Raw genomic sequence first — 18,571 nt, 5'->3', positions numbered from 1 at the left:
ACCAATGTATCCCATTGCCTTCTCCCTTGTATACCCACCATATATAAACAACCAAAATCAGAAAAGAGAAATCGCTTTTACTTCCCACCACCGTATCATGCCACTGGGTTCGCCGCCATCCGCTTACTGACACTCCCGTACTTTGCCTGCCAAGCGTAGAAATACATCAAGGCAGCAAACGGCTGTCCTAATATGGTAAAGGAAACCCAGAAGATGCAGTTACCCAGCATGCGGCCGGTTGGTGACTGCATCTTTTCCAGGGGCGCTGTCAAGGCGATCAGCGGCAGCTGCAGGAACATGCCGAGAAAGGCGACACCTGTGGGAAGGTAATGTCAGTATTCACACCGAATTTTGCACCTAGAAAATGGACCCGATCGTAACTCACCGATAATGTTGTGCGTGGGGACGCCGACTAGGACCTCGTGCAGCACTGCGGAGAGGAAAAAGACGGCAATGCTCGCGTGGAAGGGTTTCCAGCCGCGGCCGACCATGGGCATGTAAACGTGGCGCTTGAAGTACTGGTAGACGGGCTTGTTCCAGGTCCGCCAGTACGCGCCCAGGCTCTCGCTGTTCCACCAGTCGTCGTAGAAGGAGCGGTCGCCGAAGCGGGTGACCTCGGCGAGGGCGTTGAGGAACGACTGGAAGAGGGCGAAGAAGCCGGCGAGCCAGATGACGAGGGAGATGGTGGAGAGCTTCATCAGGCGCTCGAGGATGTTGGGGATGTCGAGCGACGCGATCTTGTCGAGCGAGTTGCGGAGGACCGGCGCGGCGTACTGCTCGCTGGCGAACCAGATCAGGACGCTGAGGCCGAAGATCTCGCCCACGCGCTTGGCCACAAAGACCCACCGGATCTTGTCGGTGCGGGGGTACGCGGGCTGGTAGACGAGCGTGGGTGCCCACCAAAAGTAGACGAGGTTCCCCATGGTGACGTTCTCCGGGTACGGGCACTGCTTGTAGATTTCGGGCATGGCGTCCAGCTCGCCCTTGACGGGATGGACGTAGGCATGGCGGAGATCGCGGTTCGTAAAGGCGTACGAGGATGTCTTGAGCCAGACGACGATGGCGTGGATCTCGGTCAGGGTGCCGATGAGCGGATGGTGGATGTGGAAATAGACGACGATGGTGGTGATGGCCAGGGCGAGAGTGATGTTGGCCGCGTGCAGCCAGGCGACGATCTTCCAGGCCGAGTTGAAGCGCTTGTCCTCGTCCTCGGTCGGGCTGACGGTGCCGTCCTTGGCACGCTTGCGCGAGCCGCGAGCTTGCTGGGCAGCGGCCAGCTCGATGAGGTAGGCGGCGAATAGGTGGCACGGAATGAGAAAGTAGAGAAGTAATCCGAGTAGCACATCCTGGCGGCGAAAGTCGTGGCAGCGGATGCAGATGAGAACGCCGTACTGTCGAGGCAGGGTCAGTTGATGGATCGACTGTGCAGGGAAGATAATCACCGGAGACTGATGCTGGGTGGACGTGTCATACCTTTTGAATGTTTTCAATCATCAAGCGCAAGTTGCCGACAACTAGAAGAGAGCACGGCATCTCAGAATCGAGGTCAACAATGATATGAGACGGCCGACGAATAACCCACCTATGACAATAATCATGAGATTCTTGAGGCCAACAAAGCTCGGGGACACGGTGGAATCCTGGCTCAGTTGGGACGGCTGGGACTGAGAGTGGACTGCGGCGACATGGCGATACTTCTTTTGAAGGGCGCGCCTTAGCTGGTGCGTATGGGTAGCATGTTTCTCTGCCTCTCGCGCCGGCTCGGAACTGTCGTCATTGCCTTTGGTGTGCCGGCGGATGGCCTGGAGGTTATCGACGCTGGTGCTGGTTACTGTCGCCGTGTTCATGATGGCGAGGGACAGGGAGGGGCGGCGATAAGACCGGGGTTGGTCGCTGGGACCGCCTGAGTTTGTAGACGACAGTGCAGTTGGCGACAATAATGCAGCGAGGGTATTTGACTCGAAAAAGGAGAGAAAAGAAAATAATAAAGCGAGTGTGTTGAGAGAAGAGGAAAGATTAAGAACAGAATCCCAATGCGATGGAAAGAATCGAGGGGCCGACGTGATGACGAAGATGGAGATCGGTCGAGAACGTCCGGCCAATGCGACGTACCGGTACAATGCCAAGCTGCCTTATCTACCTGGTGTACTTTGAGCTGTAGTCTCCACAGGGATTAGATGTGGAGTCGCCTGATAGTACCAGTATGATGTACTCTGTACAGATATATGGACATATATTGGCCGAGGACCCGAGGCTGCCCAAGCCTTGGAGCGTGGCGGTAGTTTATGTATTGCGTGACAAATCGATTGGATTATTTATTGGCTGAGCTCGTTACTTCGTATTGGGAATCGAGAGAAGAAGTAGATATCCGAATTGCATGAACTACCCTGTAAAGTGTGTAAAGGGTCGTCCGAGTCTTCTCGTCTCAGACCAAGGTACGGGTAATGAGGATTCGGGTTAATTCGCCGGCCGCCCGCCGAGCCGGGAATGCTGGATAACGATGGGATGAACATGTCGGCCAATGTAATGGCGTTGGGCAGGACGAAGGGGAACAGCCATGAGCTGATGTTGGTTGCCAATGCTGACATTCGACATGTGCCGCTGCGACAAAATACTCTCGAATGGTCAGGGTCAATGGATGGTCCAATCCGCAATTGGCGTTCCCAAGTATGAGTACATATACTTACCTACCTACAGTGGCTGAGACAAGAACCCTGGCTGAGATTTTCTCAAACTTCAGGCTTGGTTTTCACATGCCAATTGACAGACATATATTCACGCTGGGACCACATGCTATCAAATGCTTTTCGTTTTATTCTTGTCCTGTTCAACGGCAGCAGTGGGTGAAGGAATTGGAAGATGCTTGTGTTTGACAGTGCTGTCCGTCTCTAACACTCCGCAGAGGACGCTTCTTGCCTGAGAGGTGTATTCGGAACTCGGCCAATACATGCAATGTAATAACGCCTAAGGGGCCTAAGCCTCAGATATTGAAACTCATGGGCATGCGCAAGACATGTCCCACATGTTTTAGCCCATTGAAGGCCAAACACAATCCATCCCTGCGTGGTCGGGCGTACATACGTTGTACCCTTTGTGTCGTATGGGCATCTGGACGTCAAAGACATGTCTCGCCGTTGAAGCTCATCCTGGCATACAACGTACATGATTAAGCTTATCAGCTTATCACCATGTGACCCGACTGGTCCGTGCCCCCACGCGCTTCCCGACTGCTTCACTCGACGACCTCGACCAGCAGATCCTCTCAGTGCCAATACAAGAATTTCTTAGGAACCCGATTGAAGCCAAGGGAAAAGTGCAAATCAATATTGCTCCTGTCTCTCCTCCGTGGTATTCGCGCATATTCTAGCCATTCCAACATACTTCCTCCCCATCGCCATACCGTTTTCCGCCCAAAAGTTGACCGCGTCGCAATTCGTCTTCCTCACATGAGAGCCTAACTATGGCTTACGAACCCCGGGGGGATTACTCCGATAGGAGAGGAGGCGGAGGAGCCTTCGGCGCAGGTCCCGACGGTGCTGATGGCGGCTTCCAGCCCAGGGCCAGAGGTCGACGTATGTTTCTTTTTATCTCGTCTCTTTTTTTCCCGTCATTGTGTGTCCCGTCTCAACCAGCGTGTCCCTGTGCCGATGAACGCGGCCGTCCGGCCTCATTTCCCCCCTCGCTTGGCTGTTGATATCGGAGGAACGCAAGAAGGCTGACCACAGTCTCACCTCAACAGGCCCCGTCACTGACTATGGCGCGACTCTTGCTACCTGGATGCGCCACCGTGCCCCAGGAGCAACCGCCACCCCTGCCATCCTAACGGCCCAGGATGAAAAACCAAGCCCCAGCTACATTGTGCAGGTAGGTCGTTGTCCCTTTTACGTGGTAGACTCAATAGCCAGGTCTAGACACCGAGCTAGACCTAGCCTACACCTACCTAGACTTACATGCATCTAGTTCGCCTCTCCTGCCGTCAAGAGGGCAGACCCCGAGGATGCCTTGCCAGTCAAGCATCTTCACTCATCACTCAACAAGATCAAGCACCCCGTCAACGTCGTGAGATGGACGCCCGAAGGCCGTCGCTTATTGACGGCCTCTAGCAGCGGCGAGTTCACCCTGTGGAACGGCACGGGCTTCAACTTCGAAACCATCATGCAGGCCCATGACTCGGCCATCCGCACCCTTGCATATTCCCATAACAACGATTGGCTCCTCTCGGCCGACCACGACGGCATCGTCAAGTACTGGCAGCCCAACTTCAACAACCTCCAGAGCATCTCGGCCCACAGTGACCCTATCCGGGACCTCTCCTTCTCCCCCAACGACTCCAAGTTTGTCACCGCCTGCGACGATTCCACCCTCAAGATCTTCGACTTTGCCGGCGGCATCGAGGAATCCGTCCTCAGGGGCCACGGATGGGACGCTAAGAGCTGCGACTGGCATCCTACCAAAGGACTCCTCGTCTCCGGGTCGAAGGACCACCTCGTGAAGCTTTGGGACCCTCGCACCGGGAGGTGTCTGACCACCCTCCATGGCCACAAAAACACCATCACCAAGACCTTGTTCGAGAAGGTGCAGGGCGATTGCTTGGCCACCTCCGCCCGAGACCAGACCGCCCGCGTATTCGACCTGCGCATGATGCGCGACATTTGTCTGCTCAAGGGCCACGAGAAGGACATCTCCACCCTGACCTGGCACCCGATCCACTCCAACCTCCTCAGCACCGGCGGCCACGACGGCTCGCTCTTCCATTACATCATCGACCAGCCCAACACCCCGGCAGGCCAGGCCGTCCAGCCCTCGCCGTACGACACCCCGGACCCGTCTGGCAGCCTGGCGCAGACCATCCACCCGTCGCACAAGATCCCATACGCCCATGACTTCGCCATCTGGTCTCTGGACTGGCACCCGCTGGGCCACATCCTGGCCTCCGGCTCCAACGACCGCATAACGCGGTTTTGGTCTCGCGCACGTCCAGGCGACATCGACTACACCCGCGATAGGTACCACATTGGCGAGGCGGCCGCCGAGGCGCAGGGAACGTGGGATCGCCGCGGCATGCGCCGTCAGCGCCAGGAAGAAGAGGAGCAGGAGATGGAGGACGAGGCGGAAGGTCTCGTCGATCAGAAGATGCCCATCAAACAGCCCTCGGCCCCTGGCTTCCCGGGCCTTCCCGGTCTCCCAGGTCTCCCCGGACTTCCCGGCCTGTCTATACCGCAATCCAACGACTCTGCGACGCACCCCGTCCCCCCGCCACCCCCCATCCCCGGCGTGAGTGGTCCGACGGGAGGCCCGCCCCCTCTGCCGTTCCCTCTGCCGGGGCTGAACGGTCAGCACCCGCCACCTCCACCTCTACCCGGAATCGACCCCAGCAACCCGGCCGACCTGGCTAAGATTGCGGAGATGATTCAAAAGGCCGGCGGCACCCTCCCACCTCCCCCTCCCGGCGGTTTCCCCGCACCCCCACCCCCGCCGCCAGGGGGGATCGCACCGCCCCCGAACTTTGTTCCCCCGCCAGGTGGCCTTCCGCCCGGTTTCCCATCTTTCCCCGGCCTGGGGGGAGGTGCTCCGCCTCCACCCGGCGCCGCGGACGACCCAAGACGAGGAAGGGCGCCGCTTCCCAGCCAAGAGGAGAGTCTTAAGGCCGAGCAGCGACGGGGACACTACACCCGGGCGAGGTGAGCTGTGTAGCTCAGAGGGGCCAGGGAGGCCTGGGTCGACGAGGCATTAAGTAGGAAAGGGGGGCGTATATGTGCTTGTATTAGTAACATATTGGTTTTTATGAAGAGTACAGTAGTGGGTAAGATACCCTGGGCGTCAGGTTTTCGTGACGGTGGAGGTCGGGTGGACCAACACGGTTACGGTGTCAGTTTTCCCAACAGGTGACAACCATGGAATCAATGTATCCGAGTCAGCAAGCGATGGGTGTAGTCAGGTGCATTCGCTCGTGGCCACGTGATGAGAAGCTGGGGAAGAGATGTTCTGATTTTGCGCATCTTGGTTCACGCGTACGTAAGGTACAGTGAGTCTAACCTTCACGGGCAGTGGTCACGTATAAATTGTTAAGAGTACCTCGGAAGTGCTTTGTACGTACATCGTACTTCGTATATTGTGCATGTGAGTACTAGATAACATGGGCTGCCTACTTCGTACTCATCTGGTGCAGGTATGCTTTATGCTTCGCTATGCCAATATCTCTGCCAAGTCTACATGAATGCCCTGTGAAATAATTCCAGGGTAAGTGCGTGTGCCGCTGCCTACCTACATAGGGGACCGCTTTTGGACGCCAGCAGCTACAGGTTTTGGCATAGGAAGCAAGTCGCCAAGAAAATATATACTCTGGGAGCCGCACGAATGTACTGCCTGCCCATGGTGGTACTTGTTAGCGCCCTCGAGGACTAATACAAAAAACGGTAAACTGGCTAAGCTCAACGGAGTTGAAAGGTCACACTCTCTCAGGAGCCCTATGCTCGGCTTAGCCACAAGGTTATTGGAAGGATACTGATGAGGGCGAGGGCCACAAAGCCGCTGAGTAAAGTTGGGCATATCTGGTTGTTTTTCGGTACCGCAGATGCTAGGCGACCTAAGAGATCAATTTCGGTATGGGAGGTCTTGTGAGCTAGGACAGAGTAATACTTTCATGTATTTCCTTTAACACATCCGTCGCCGTGTTATACTGTCCTTTCCAACACCGGAGAATGACCTGGTCTACCACAGGCACCTTTTCCAGCGACGGAAACTGGCCCCGACTGAAGAGTCTCTCGACGTCAGATGTATCTTTGCCATAGAACGGGGCATAACCAGTCATCAGCTCGTATAGCGTTGATCCTAAGGCGAATAGTTCTCGCTTGATAGAAACTGACGTGTCGTTTGGAAGTGCGTGGCTGATCTCGTATACTGTGAGGAAGGGCAGTCCGTCGATAGATGAGCCCGCGAAATCCCCGATTCGGGCGTTAAGATCTGCATCCAGAAAAATGTTGTTACAGGATAGATCACCGTGTAAAACTTTCTTGCTGTGGAGGAATTCGACGCCCTTGGCGGTTTGTTCAGCCCAGAGAAGCAGGGTCTGTAAGGGAACCGGCTGTTGCTGTCTTGTGCGATATTGCCTTATGGAGCCGTTTGGTTGGAATTGTAGTAGCAGACTACCATCTAATACCCCATAAAATGGGACGATGCAATCGTGCGACTCGCCATATTCTGATATCAGTCGCTGGTATACAGTGATCTCTCTCGCACGCGCGTCAGTCTCGCGAGATAAGTAGCATTTCGCGACGGCATCGAAACGGAGAACCCGGGACGAAAGCCCATAACCAACAACACGGTTCTCCAATATTGTATCGGGTATATTCGCTTTGTCTGTCATGGCCAGTCTAGCGGCGGCTCTAGCCAGTCAATCAGTAGATTTGAAACCACGTCGTGATTTGCGTTGGAAGAATCGATGTGAGCGAGCTCCAGTCACGGCGCCGTGGGATACTGATGATCGAGTGTAAAATCTATTCGGGGCAGAGCGACCGCACTCGTGAAGTGTCTAATTGCACACTTGCCTAGGTATCCAGAGACGAGCCAGCAGCAAACTTCCGCAAAGGGCCTCCACAAACTCGTGAGGAAGTCCGGACTTTGGATTAACTGGACATTTCGCGTACGTGATTGATTCGGGTTCAACGCGCTGTCTCTGTATACTTGCTGGTGGCTGACAGGCTCCGTCGAAAACGTAAGTACGTGACGGTAAGTTGATTGTTTTGGCCTTTAGTTGACCCCTGCGCGATAAAGGTGTAGCCTTTGGTTGCAGCTTATGTGTTGATCAGGGAGGCAGTCATGTGAGAGGCATGTAGTCGATGTATTTACGCAGGCTTATGTTAGCATTTCGATTATATAAGCGCGACAGGCCCGTCGCTCTAGTTGAATGCGTCTAGCACATCGTGTGCTCCAAGGAAGGGGAGAAGGAACGGGATCGAGGGGATGCAAAGGAAACTACATCGGGGTGTTGGTAGGGATTGGAGAGGAAGGAAAAAAAGTAAGAAGTAAAACCAGAAATGAAAAATAAAAAAAGCAAGAAAACAATCATCCAATGCACGTAGTCTAGGAATGGGTCGTCCGCAAAATGTCGCCAAATGCCCTAATGTTGTACAATCCTTCCCCCACGCAGCCCCTACGACGGCGTTAAAGACACCACCCACCCCTCTACTCCCGCTGTCCGGCGCACATCCTAAGCGCTGGAACCTTTGCCCTTGTTGGCACCACCCTTTTGGCCGAATTCGCGGATGACGAGGGCGCAGTTGGTATCGGCGCAAAGGCGGCGACGGCGCTGCGGGGGCAGTTTCGAAGCAAACTCGAGGCCCGAAGCGCGCTCGACAGCCTCGAGGGGCATCTCAAAGTCGGTGAGGGGCTTGTCGTTGGGGATCGGGGCGTTGGGAAGGACGAAAGCGCCGATGGCGACAGGCCCCCCGACGCGGCCGTCCTCGGCAAAGACGACCTTGTAGAAGTGCGTGGGCACGGCGATGTTGGGCGGGTTCCCGATGACCTCGTAGCGGGTGTACCACTTGCCGTCGACCGGGTCGCGCTTGGGCAGGTAGAGCGGCCCCGTGGCGATGCGGACGCTGGGGTAGCGGGAGGTGAGGCGGCGGCAAAAGTCCTCGAGGTGGGCCCAGTAGTCGCGGTTGAAGCCGTCGCCGACCTGGGGCGCCATGTTGGTCAGGTAGAAGGTGCCGTCCATGGCCTCCTGGGACCACTTGGCGTCGGCGGCAGGGACCTGGTGGCCGCGGTCGTAGCCCGAGCGGAAGTAGTCGCGGAGCTTGGCCTGGAACTTTTCCGGGACGCCCGGGTCCTCCTTGAAGGTCGAGTTCTTGCGGTCGCCGCCGCTGCGGGCCAGGGACTCGGGCGTGATGTGCTCGACGACCCAGTGCGGGTTGCGCGTGCGGCGGTCGAAGGAGGAGATGAGGGCCGCTCGGGTTGCGAGGTCGGCGTGCGGGCCGGGGAAGCCGTACTGGAAGAAGCCGGCCGGATCAACGGCCGGTCCTGTGGAGGGATTGGCGGGGGCAGGAGACTGTGAGGCGACCGTCGGTGGTGAGGGAGCGGCGGGGTTCGAGAAGATTTGGTTTGCTTGGACTGGTACGGGTGAGGTGGAAGCGAGAGTGGTCGGTGCAGGTGCGGTGGTTGTCGTCGTCGTGGGCTCGGTATGTTTGGAGGGTCGAAGGGAGTACATGGCTGCGGTGAGAGCTGCGCCGCCTCCAGCACCAAGAGCAGCGACGAATGCGAGGGAAGTTGCTTTCGACATGGTGACGACGGGAGGACCACTGAGGTGTTGTAACGGGCTGGCGTTTTGGTACTTAAAAGGGATCTCGGGGGAGTGGTGGGTATAGGTCGTCTGTCGGGCAATATCAGGCGTCTTTTGGTCGTGACTCTGAACAAGACATGCGATAACCAAAAGCTGGCGTGGGACAGAAATTGTTGCTAATCTGGCAGGTGATGAAGTCGAGTCGCGTTGGAAGGTGCACGTTTTTTTTTTTTTTACCGTTACGCTAGTACGCGTCTGACCCCAGAGATCCGGTGATGCCCAGAGAGTGGGTACCTAGAGCTACGAAAATACGTGTGCTACGTACCTAGGTACCGCCAGCCTTGGCGGAGCGATAAGCCGTTAGAGGCCGTTATCCAACTGTCGCCGACTCTACATGCTGGGGAATCTGTCGGGGAGCTATCTGTATGGCTCGAATGTGAGGATAGTCGGACTCTAGTTAAAATAAGGATATTGTCTTGGACATTGGATTGTATTCCTGGACAAGATCGCGTGAATTCATGTATCTTTCAGGGCTTAGCTACTGTAAACACTACTTCGTACTCCGTACTCTCGTCTCCATCCTCGACCAGGATTCTCGTAACACAACTTTTGTCTTCCAACGTTAAAGAGTCTTTATTGGATAAGTCGTTCTCTGGACCCCGAGTTTATGTCCAGTTACACTAACGTCGTCGACGTGCTCGCCCCCATCTCGTGGTTCCCTGTGCAGGTACCCGGAGACGACCAAGCTTAGCTAACCAAGATACTTCTACACGTCCGTAGACGCATGCGTCATGTCTTTGCTTGTATTCATCGCGCTTGGGATGTATTCGTAGTGGAAGAAGATAGTCCAGTCCCATCCGCATTGGGAACCTTTCTCTACATCGTAAAGACTGAATACCGAAGGATTATTAAAAGTCATCCCATTTATAGTGTCGTCATACTGGCCAGCAGCCCAATCAACGAGTTTCTTTGCCTGTCTGCTGTGTCGTACGGCTTTGTGCTTGGTACCTTGGTACTTACAAAAATACCATCGGGATGTGGGACCTTGATGGCTTTGGGCTTCACGAGTTGGAACTCGAGACGCTGATTGGGTCGAACGCCCCACGCTGTCAGCAGCTCTGAGCACCCTGATGGCCAGACTCGAACCTGCGGGGTATCTCTACCAGTAAATAGAGTGCGATGATACAACCATGGTACATCACCAGCATACATATAACGCACAAGGATATTCCCGATTATCAAATCAAAATGCAGTGAAGGATCAAATTCATCGTCTCATGGTGCTTCCTCTACTTCCTCTACCCCAAACCTATTTGCACATTGTCCACCGTCTACCAACCTCGACCGACATTTCGTGCTACTCCTAAACCACCGCTCCTTGCATCCTTACATTGTATCACTAAAGGATATCGCCGACCCCCATTGTCTTTGTCTCGAGTGGCAGGATCCACATTTGGCCTCTCTACCCTCTACCATATATATTCTATCTCTTCAGTTGCATCGGCATATCTGCTTCCTTCGACCCGGTGATCGCTGTCGGTTGTCGAACTGCACTTGGAAAGCTCAGCTTTCTGACCGGAATCAAACTCTGCATACCATTTCAGTCCCGCAGCTATTTTTGGGTCTCCCATGCAGCCGACACAAAAGAGTATACATTAGGAGGGTTCACCGCCATGGAGCCGTATTCACTGAATAACGACACGAGGGGTTGGATTATGAGTATTGTGAGCGGAATAGGTTGGCCTCCCAGTTCCCTCTTCCCAAAACTCAATAGACAGCCGGTTTGCTCACAAATCTCTTTGCCCGAACAGCGTGTGTTGCCGGCGCCTCCATCATCTACGTCGATCTTCTCATCTCCCGCGTCGTTCCCGGAAAAGCGGACTTTCGCATCCAAGACAGCAATGCATTCCTCGCCTGCGCTCTGAGCCTCAGTTTTGGGGTCATGGTACGTATAGTTTGCTCGCCATACATCAAATACAGATCGCCTGCTGACCAAAGGCCATCCAGCTATTTTCTGCCCTCTGCAACATGCTCCCCGAGTCCAAGTCATATCTCCTCGATGCTGGGTACTCGGATCAGACAACAGGTGCCATTCTGATGGGATGCTTCGTTGGCGGCTTCGTCGGGATCCAGTTCGTTTCTCGACTTTTGCACCGCTACATTCCCTCTCACGTAGTCGACTGCGACCACACACACGATGAACCTAAAGACCACTCCAGAGGTCGAAGCCGACCACGCGGCCTCCATCACCACCACCATCATGACCATGACCGCCCTCGGAACACCGTCGCCGGCAGGTCCTCACACCACCATGGTCACGCAAACGGCCACCCCGTCGAGACCACGCCGCTCCTCACCAACGGGCACACTGAAGAGCACCACCGCGACAGGAGCCGGCCGCAGCGACCGTCCATCGCCCAAGTACAACAGCGCGTCATGTCCTTTGTCAAGGACACCAAGTGTAACTGCAACGAAGGCGGCACCTGTTACGGCTATTCCGATCCCTGTGCCCAAGAGTGTTTCAAGCATGTCAGCAACCGGGCTCTGAACTCTTCCCGACAAACACCGCAATTGCGTGCCGCCACCTGGACACACGAGGCCGTCCGCGACGGAGATGCGCACCCTGCAGCCGCCGCCATTGAAGATCCCACCAAGCCCGGCCATCGCAGCCACAGCGCCCCGTCGCTCCCGCCAGAGGAGGGAGACGGGATGGAGATCCGGAGCAATTGCGACGACTACGGTGACATCGAGGCACAACACCACCACCACGTCCCCACCAACGCCTTCCTCTCCCTCGGCCTCCAGACGTCCATCGCCATCGCCCTGCACAAGTTCCCCGAGGGCTTCATCACCTACGCCACCAACCACGCCAGCCCCACCCTCGGCCTCAGCCTCTTCATGGCCATCTTCGTCCACAACATCTCCGAGGGCTTCGCCATGGCCCTCCCTCTGTACATGGCTCTGGGCTCGCGCCTCCGCGCCCTCGCCTGGTCCGCCGTGCTGGGCGGGCTCTCCCAGCCCCTCGGCGCCGCCATCGCCGTCCTCTGGTTCCGCCTCGCCGACAGCACCCACCTCGCCCCCGGCGCCGTCGCCTACGCATGCATGTTCGCCATTACCGCCGGGGTCATGGTCAGCGTGGCTCTGCAGCTGTTCGCCGAGGCGCTGTGTCTCGACCACAACCGTAACCTGTGCATCTTCTTTGGGTTCCTCGGCATGGCGTTACTCGGCGTCAGCAGCGCCATCGCTTCTGAATGATCTACTTTTCTCCGATGGTCCTGGGTGGACCCGGGCGGTTTCACTGAGCGGTGCTCGACCTATATGTCTTTTTCCTTTTCCTTTTTTTTTCCGTTTTGGTTTATCTTACGACACAAGGAAGGGTGTTTTTGACGAGAGATGAGGAAAATACGACTAGACCATTATGAAGGGGTGTTCTCTGACACACTGGAGTTATGGTGCTCTCATATTGCGCATATGCTTTTGTATCACGAGAGAAAATGAATCTTGAACAGTCCTTACGAGAATGAATATGACGTGCTATTTGCACTACTTTTGCGGTGTTGCATCATGTCGTTGGAACCCCTGAACTCTCACTTCCATTCTGCGCGCGTGCCCTATGATGACCGTACCATGCAACATTGAGACATCCCAAAATGAATCAGAGTTCCAAATCTCCGACAAGTTGTCAAACCACCGAGAATACGACATCTATAAAGCCATCAAGCTGGGTATAACGGATTTGTCGTGACATCGTGCCGTTTGTCTCCCAATATCCCACATCACCGGCCGTTAAACTGAATTCAACTTTTCTTTATACCTAATCCTCTTTTCCATTTTGTTTAGAACGCCGCTTTCCCCTACTGTGCAGCACCGGCACCCCCCAAAGCAGGGTCGATAAGCCTATCGAGCTCCCCGTCAATGAGGGCGCGCATCTCCGCCTGGTCTCGCTGCCAGGACGGATCACCCGCACCGGGCATGTCATAATCGAAATCGTCCCCGGCGCCGAACCAAAACTGCTCGTTGTCGGGGAAGAGGGGGAACATGGATTCCATGGGCGCAGGGGCCTCGTCGTCGTACGCGATGGTCTGGGTCATGCCTAGGAATGGCAATTCCGGCATGGCGCGATGGGCGCCGTCGATGGAGGCGACGGCCTCTTCTTCCCCGCGTACCGCAGACTCGAAAAGTGCCGCCGCGTTGTTAGGTTCGGAAGCGCCAGGCTGCTGCTCGAAGGAGGTTGTGAGCATGTCGGGGTGGTTCGCCAGGTGTTGTTCGAAATCGTGATGGCGAATGAAGCGCTCCTGGCAGCCGGGAATGGTACAAGATATATTTCGGTTGGCGCCCGTGATGATGTCGATTGTGTTTCCGGTCGCTCGCTTGGACGCCTTCAGTGTGGTGTCGCACTCGGATGACGTGAGAACTGGCACTGGTCTCTGGAGTCCGAGATGGACATGTCGGATGTGCGTCTCGAGGTTGCCCTTGGTGACGAAACAGGCACCACAACCCTGGTCATTGGACCAGGTTCTCAGGTCAGCTGTGTCTGAATGGTCGACCCCGCCACAGACAAAGCGGACACCTTGGTGAACGGAACGGATGTGGGCATTGAGGTTGTTCTTTTTGGTAAACTTCTTCCCACAGCCATCCCAGGTGCACTGGATGGCTTTGCGTGCGTTGGCCGGGACATCCGAGTGATGGAGCTCGACGTGCTTGGCGAGCTCGCTCTGGCCCTTGCATTTTAGGTCGCAAAAGATGCAGTTCAGGTGTTCCTTGCGAATGTGTGTCTGCAGGTGCAAGAAGGAGGTAAATCCGACACGTCGAGGCTCGCCCTTCTCGTCCACCTCCTGCGCGCACTCGTCGCACCAGAAGCTAGGCTCACTATGCTGGCGCTTCTTGTGGTTCCTCAAAGCTCCCTGGGAGTCAAAGCCAGCGCCGCACCCGGCTTCCGGGCATAGGAAGGCAGGCCCGCCTTGGTGTTCGGCACGTATATGGCGCTGCAAGGTGCTGTGCTTGCGAAAGCTCTGTTGGCAGGGCGGATATTCGCGGCAGCGATAGCGGTCCTGGCCGGTGTGGACCTCTTGATGCCGGCGGAGGCGTGTGGCGGTCAAGAAGGACTTCTTGCAGCCATCTACGGTGCACGCGTAGGCACGCTCTTGGGTATGAGAGCCTTTGATGTGCTGGCGCAGGTGCTTCTCCTCGCGATATGTCTTGTCGCAGCCTTCGTACGTACAAATAAAAGGCCGGTCGTCTGTGTGGGAGCGGAGGTGGGCGGCGAGGCGGGCGGGTCGGTTGAAGGTCTTCTCGCAGTCCGGGTAGGTGCACTTGATGGTTTTCAGGTCCGACGGAAACTTGCGAGACCGGTTGGAGACTGCCGTTGTCGCCGTGAAGACTGTGTCTGCTTTGGTAGCGGTGTCCCAGGAATAGTTCGTCGAATCATCATTTTCGTCATGGTCATGGCAGTGGTCGTCTGCAGTCCTTGACCTGGTTAATCAACGAATGGAATGGATTGTGCAGCATTGGAACAACTGGGACCAACCTGTAGGTTCGGGAGCTTCGACGAGGAGCTTCTTTGATGCAGGAGGCTCGAATTCAGCCTCAATCCCGCCGTCTCCTTCCGCCTTGCGTTTCGGCATGGTTAACTACACCATTCGGGCTCTCCAAGGCCGGAAACGGCTGGTCGGGATAGAGAGTTCTGTCCCGACCTCGATGTGAGCTATCCGTACATGTCTCTACCGGCAGAATTGTAGGCGGTGAGTGTAACTTTTTCAATTCCGGTTGGTACAGCAACTTTTCTTATGGTGGGTGTGTTGTTGTGCGTGAAAGCCACACTAAGCGATTGTGCGTGGCGGTGGTGGCTTACGCTTTTTTGTAACCATGTACCTCTCAAGTTGGCCGGCGCTAGCGCAGGGCGACGATAACAAATCCTTGCATCGCAGCGTCGCGATTATCTTTTTCTTTTTTTCTCCCCTTCTTCTTGCTTGACCACTAGCCCAGCCGTACCTTTCCTCACGCGCCCCCACCAACAATTGCACGACGACAGCGGCTCTCGACATCGACCAGGACTCCTATTTCTTCTACTCAGCAAAACTCATAATGTCTGACTTTGGCGAGGACAACTATGACATGGCCGGCGCGTATGTGACAAGACTTTAGAGGCAGCCTGCTGCTGCCGAACCCGGGGTTTTCAAACCGCGTTGGGTCTCTTAGCAATCTAACTTTGAATACAGTGACGAGCCCGTGCTCGATGACGATGAGCATCCCGAATACTACGACCCGGAAATGGCAGACGACGAGCAAGTCGGTCGTGACGAGGAAGGCGAGGAAGATGCCGACAAGGTGATTGCGTCGGGCGACCCTTCGGCGGCGGCCAACGCAGGCAAGGGCGGCATCCAGTCACACAAGGATAAGAAGATTCCCGACGACCAGAGGACGACGACACCATACATGACCAAGTACGAGAGGGCGCGCATTCTAGGGACGAGGGCCTTGCAGATCAGGTAGGTTTGTGCCGGCGGGGGGTGTTGCGAATGGGAGAAGCAACGACCATGTGCGAATACGAGCGCTGGACTGATGCGCTTTGTTTCTCTTCACGCAGCATGAATGCTCCCGTGCTTGTCGACCTCGAGGGCGAGACGGATCCCCTGCAAATTGCGATCAAGGAGCTTCGGGAAAAAAAGATTCCTCTCATTGTGCGCCGATATATGCCGGACGGATAGTAAGTCGATGGCTACGAGATGGGACATGATGATGCCCGGGATGACCAGGTGACTGACATTGTTGCTCCCGTCAGCTATGAGGACTGGACCTGCGAAGAACTACTCCAGTGAGGTGGTAATAGGTTGGACAAGCTACGGAAAGGCCGAGTCGAAGCGAGGCAACGCATAGTGCTTTCTCTGACACGTGTCCAGCTGCTCCTGCTACGGTGGATTGTTTTCTCTTTTGCACCAGTGTGCTACCAATTGAGTATAAGCGAGGCGTTCCAGGAAAGAGATCTGATTTTGAGGGCGACCTGTCGATTTCTTACTGCATTGTTCATTGCGTGACAGTCCATCGCAGTTCATTCTCGCAGATTTACCTTGCTCGAACTGAAACCTCTGTACCATTATGCTTCGGCATGAAGGTTTGGGTCGGCCTTCGTTGAGCTCTGGCTCCGAGGCTCCATGATCCCATGGTCCAGCGAATATCCAGTCGGCAAGCCGTCGGCTCTCTCGGGCCATGGGTTTGTTATAGTGAACGAGATGGCAAGGAAGATGCCGTCGAGATGTGGCCAACCGACAAATGACCAGGAGAAGAGTAGGTTCTCCAGGCGCAGAGCGTCCGATAGCCGTGGTAGTGTCTGGAACGGGTATTGTCTCGTTCTGTCAAGGGCACGAGTTCCTTTGGCAGTTCATCTCCAGTTTACAATGGACGGCAATAGACCACCGTAGATCCTAGCCTAGGTACATAATTTGACGCCAGCACCGTTTCTCGGATCAAAGCCAGGTACCTACGAAGTCCAATACCGTTACGAAGACACGGTACCAATTATTACCTAAGCCTCTACGTGAACCATAGCTATGACGCCAGTCTTGGGCCATCTGCCGAATTGAAGGCGGGGTGCTGAGGTACTTGGTGGGGTCAACGCTCCCGAGTCCCTCGTAACTTCCAATTCAAGTGCCGGCAGTGACCACTCTGCTTCCTCCCCTCCCATCTGTAAGACCTCCACTCGACTTCTATACGTAATTGCCCTCAAACTGAGCTGATACCAAAGAAGATATATTCTCGGCCGTCCCCGAGAGAGCTACCATCCTCAAATCTCCACCAACCACCTCACCCAGTCACCCTTCCCTCCTCCCAACACTATATCAACACCAGACACCGAACGCCGCGACAGTAAGCGTACCATTCATACAACCAAACATACCACCACGATAGGAGACCGTCAAAATGGCCTTCACAACGAAAGCGACCATCGCCTCCTTCGGCGGCCAACTCCTCAAACTCTCCCACAAATCCGCCGTCACCGGTACCGACATGGCCCTCAACCTCTACCTCCCCCCGCAGTCCTCCACCAAGGCCGTCCCCCTCCTCATGTACCTCTCCGGCCTGACCTGCACCCCGGACAACGCCACCGAAAAGGCCTTTATGCAGTCCACCGCCTCGGCCCGCGGCCTCGCCCTCCTCTTCCCGGACACCTCCCCGCGCGGCCTCGACATCCCCGGCGCCAACGACGCCTACGACTTTGGCGAGGCCGCCTCCTTCTACATCGACGCCACCCGCGCCCCCTACGCCCAGAACTACAAGATGGAGACCTACATCGCCACCGAGCTGCCCGACCTCGTCTTCCGCGAGTTCGCCGGGAAGCTCGACCCCGCCCGCCTCTCCATCACCGGCCACTCCATGGGCGGCCACGGCGCCCTGTCCCTCTACCTCAAGTATCCCGGAAAGTTCCGCAGCGTCAGCGCCTTCGCCCCCATCGCCAACCCGTCCCGCTGCCCGTGGGGCGAGAAGGCCTTCGGGGGCTACCTGGGCGACGACAAGGACGAGTGGAAGAAGCACGACGCTACCGAGCTGGTCAAGGGGTGGAAGGGACCTTTGAATGCTCTTATCGATGTGGTATGTAGACCGGCGGCCGTAACCATACCCTGTCTCGCGTTGCTAATCAATATTTCTTTCTCTTAGGGAACGGCCGACAACTTTTACAAGCAGGGCCAGCTCCTTCCTGAAAACTTTGAAAAGGCCGTCAAGGATGCTGGACTCGAGGGACTGGAACTACGATACCAGGAGGTAAGTCGGCTACGTGAAACCGACGTCTGACTGAACGGGAATGTCGTATTAACCAAGTCTTTACTCCACAGGGATATGACCACTCGTACTTCTTCATGGCCACTTTCCAGCACGACCATGTCAACCACGCCGCAAAGTTTCTGGGACTATAGCTAAAACAACAGAGGCATGAGCATGTTGCAGAAGCAAGCGGGATGTGGAAGTGAGGGAAATGGAAAAGGTAATGCCGTGGAAGGGCCCGCTCAATGCCTATGCGAATGCGCGATAATAAAGACCGCCATATCGAAGATATACCACGCTCCTGGTGAGATGAATATAACGAGGTTTAGTAGTTAATATCCCATTGTCCGCTGACTCCTTGGCCTCATTTCTCCTTTGACGAAGCACCGCGTGTAAAGTGTGTAAAATGCCAGGTTTCCGCTTCGTAGAGTAGGAATCAGAGGTAGTCAAAGATGCTTCCGTCGCCGACACCCCTTGTCCACGTGAAAACCCAAGCCCAATTGATGATCCGACTTAAAGGTACAAAAGGTAGGGAAA

General features: G+C 55.7%; 8 protein-coding genes across 8 annotated transcripts; 4 read left to right on the top strand and 4 right to left on the bottom strand.

Annotated features, from left to right (window-relative positions):
• Positions 1-95: 95 nt before the first annotated feature.
• ACRALDRAFT_2110807 (uncharacterized protein) lies at positions 96-1,847 on the bottom strand (the record flags this gene model as incomplete). Its single annotated transcript, XM_071023496.1, has 4 exons — positions 96-316; positions 386-1,391; positions 1,474-1,514; positions 1,583-1,847. The coding sequence occupies 4 exons, from the start codon at positions 1,845-1,847 to the stop codon at positions 96-98; spliced, it is 1,533 nt and encodes a 510-aa protein (XP_070872414.1).
• A 1,891-nt stretch (positions 1,848-3,738) lies between these two features.
• ACRALDRAFT_2110487 (uncharacterized protein) lies at positions 3,739-5,685 on the top strand (the record flags this gene model as incomplete). Its single annotated transcript, XM_071023480.1, has 2 exons — positions 3,739-3,864; positions 3,961-5,685. Coding segments are annotated over 2 exons (1,851 nt in total), but the record flags the coding sequence as incomplete, so codon positions are not given.
• An 878-nt stretch (positions 5,686-6,563) lies between these two features.
• ACRALDRAFT_1065303 (uncharacterized protein) lies at positions 6,564-7,824 on the bottom strand. The gene has a single exon (XM_071017128.1). The coding sequence runs from the start codon at positions 7,364-7,366 to the stop codon at positions 6,623-6,625; it is 744 nt and encodes a 247-aa protein (XP_070872412.1). The 5' UTR covers positions 7,367-7,824; the 3' UTR covers positions 6,564-6,622.
• Positions 7,825-7,827: 3 nt separating this feature from the next.
• Positions 7,828-9,477, bottom strand: ACRALDRAFT_1065304 (uncharacterized protein). Its single transcript, XM_071017129.1, has one exon. It carries the CDS (start codon positions 9,275-9,277, stop codon positions 8,210-8,212), a length of 1,068 nt encoding a protein of 355 aa, XP_070872411.1. The 5' UTR covers positions 9,278-9,477; the 3' UTR covers positions 7,828-8,209.
• A 1,115-nt stretch (positions 9,478-10,592) lies between these two features.
• Positions 10,593-12,532, top strand: ACRALDRAFT_1094757 (uncharacterized protein; the record flags this gene model as incomplete). Its single annotated transcript, XM_071019737.1, has 3 exons — positions 10,593-11,014; positions 11,089-11,222; positions 11,276-12,532. The coding sequence occupies exons 1-3, from the start codon at positions 10,951-10,953 to the stop codon at positions 12,530-12,532; spliced, it is 1,455 nt and encodes a 484-aa protein (XP_070872410.1). The 5' UTR covers positions 10,593-10,950.
• A 599-nt stretch (positions 12,533-13,131) lies between these two features.
• ACRALDRAFT_1072113 (uncharacterized protein) lies at positions 13,132-14,901 on the bottom strand (the record flags this gene model as incomplete). Its single annotated transcript, XM_071017936.1, has 2 exons — positions 13,132-14,657; positions 14,805-14,901. 2 exons carry the CDS (start codon positions 14,899-14,901, stop codon positions 13,132-13,134), a joined length of 1,623 nt encoding a protein of 540 aa, XP_070872409.1.
• Positions 14,902-15,547: 646 nt separating this feature from the next.
• ACRALDRAFT_1035724 (uncharacterized protein) lies at positions 15,548-16,095 on the top strand (the record flags this gene model as incomplete). Its single annotated transcript, XM_071015004.1, has 3 exons — positions 15,548-15,765; positions 15,864-15,983; positions 16,059-16,095. The coding sequence occupies 3 exons, from the start codon at positions 15,548-15,550 to the stop codon at positions 16,093-16,095; spliced, it is 375 nt and encodes a 124-aa protein (XP_070872408.1).
• Positions 16,096-17,194: 1,099 nt separating this feature from the next.
• Positions 17,195-18,186, top strand: ACRALDRAFT_1035651 (carbohydrate esterase family 1 protein; the record flags this gene model as incomplete). The annotated part of the gene is made up of 3 exons (XM_071015002.1): positions 17,195-17,863; positions 17,930-18,034; positions 18,106-18,186. 3 exons carry the CDS (start codon positions 17,195-17,197, stop codon positions 18,184-18,186), a joined length of 855 nt encoding a protein of 284 aa, XP_070872407.1.
• Between the last annotated feature and the right edge of the window lie 385 nt (positions 18,187-18,571).

The sequence above is a fragment of the Sodiomyces alcalophilus genome (assembly GCF_042370955.1).
Source record: "Sodiomyces alcalophilus JCM 7366 unplaced genomic scaffold ACRALscaffold_7, whole genome shotgun sequence".
Classification (NCBI taxonomy): domain Eukaryota; kingdom Fungi; phylum Ascomycota; class Sordariomycetes; order Glomerellales; family Plectosphaerellaceae; genus Sodiomyces; species Sodiomyces alcalophilus.
This window is presented reverse-complemented; position numbering and strand designations above follow the sequence as displayed.

Bases quoted from the DNA above. Each gene is read 5' to 3' on its own strand.
- ACRALDRAFT_1065303 (XM_071017128.1), bottom strand. From the start codon at position 7,366: ATGACAGACAAAGCGAATATACCCGATACAATATTGGAGAACCGTGTT.
- ACRALDRAFT_1065304 (XM_071017129.1), bottom strand. From the start codon at position 9,277: ATGTCGAAAGCAACTTCCCTCGCATTCGTCGCTGCTCTTGGTGCTGGA.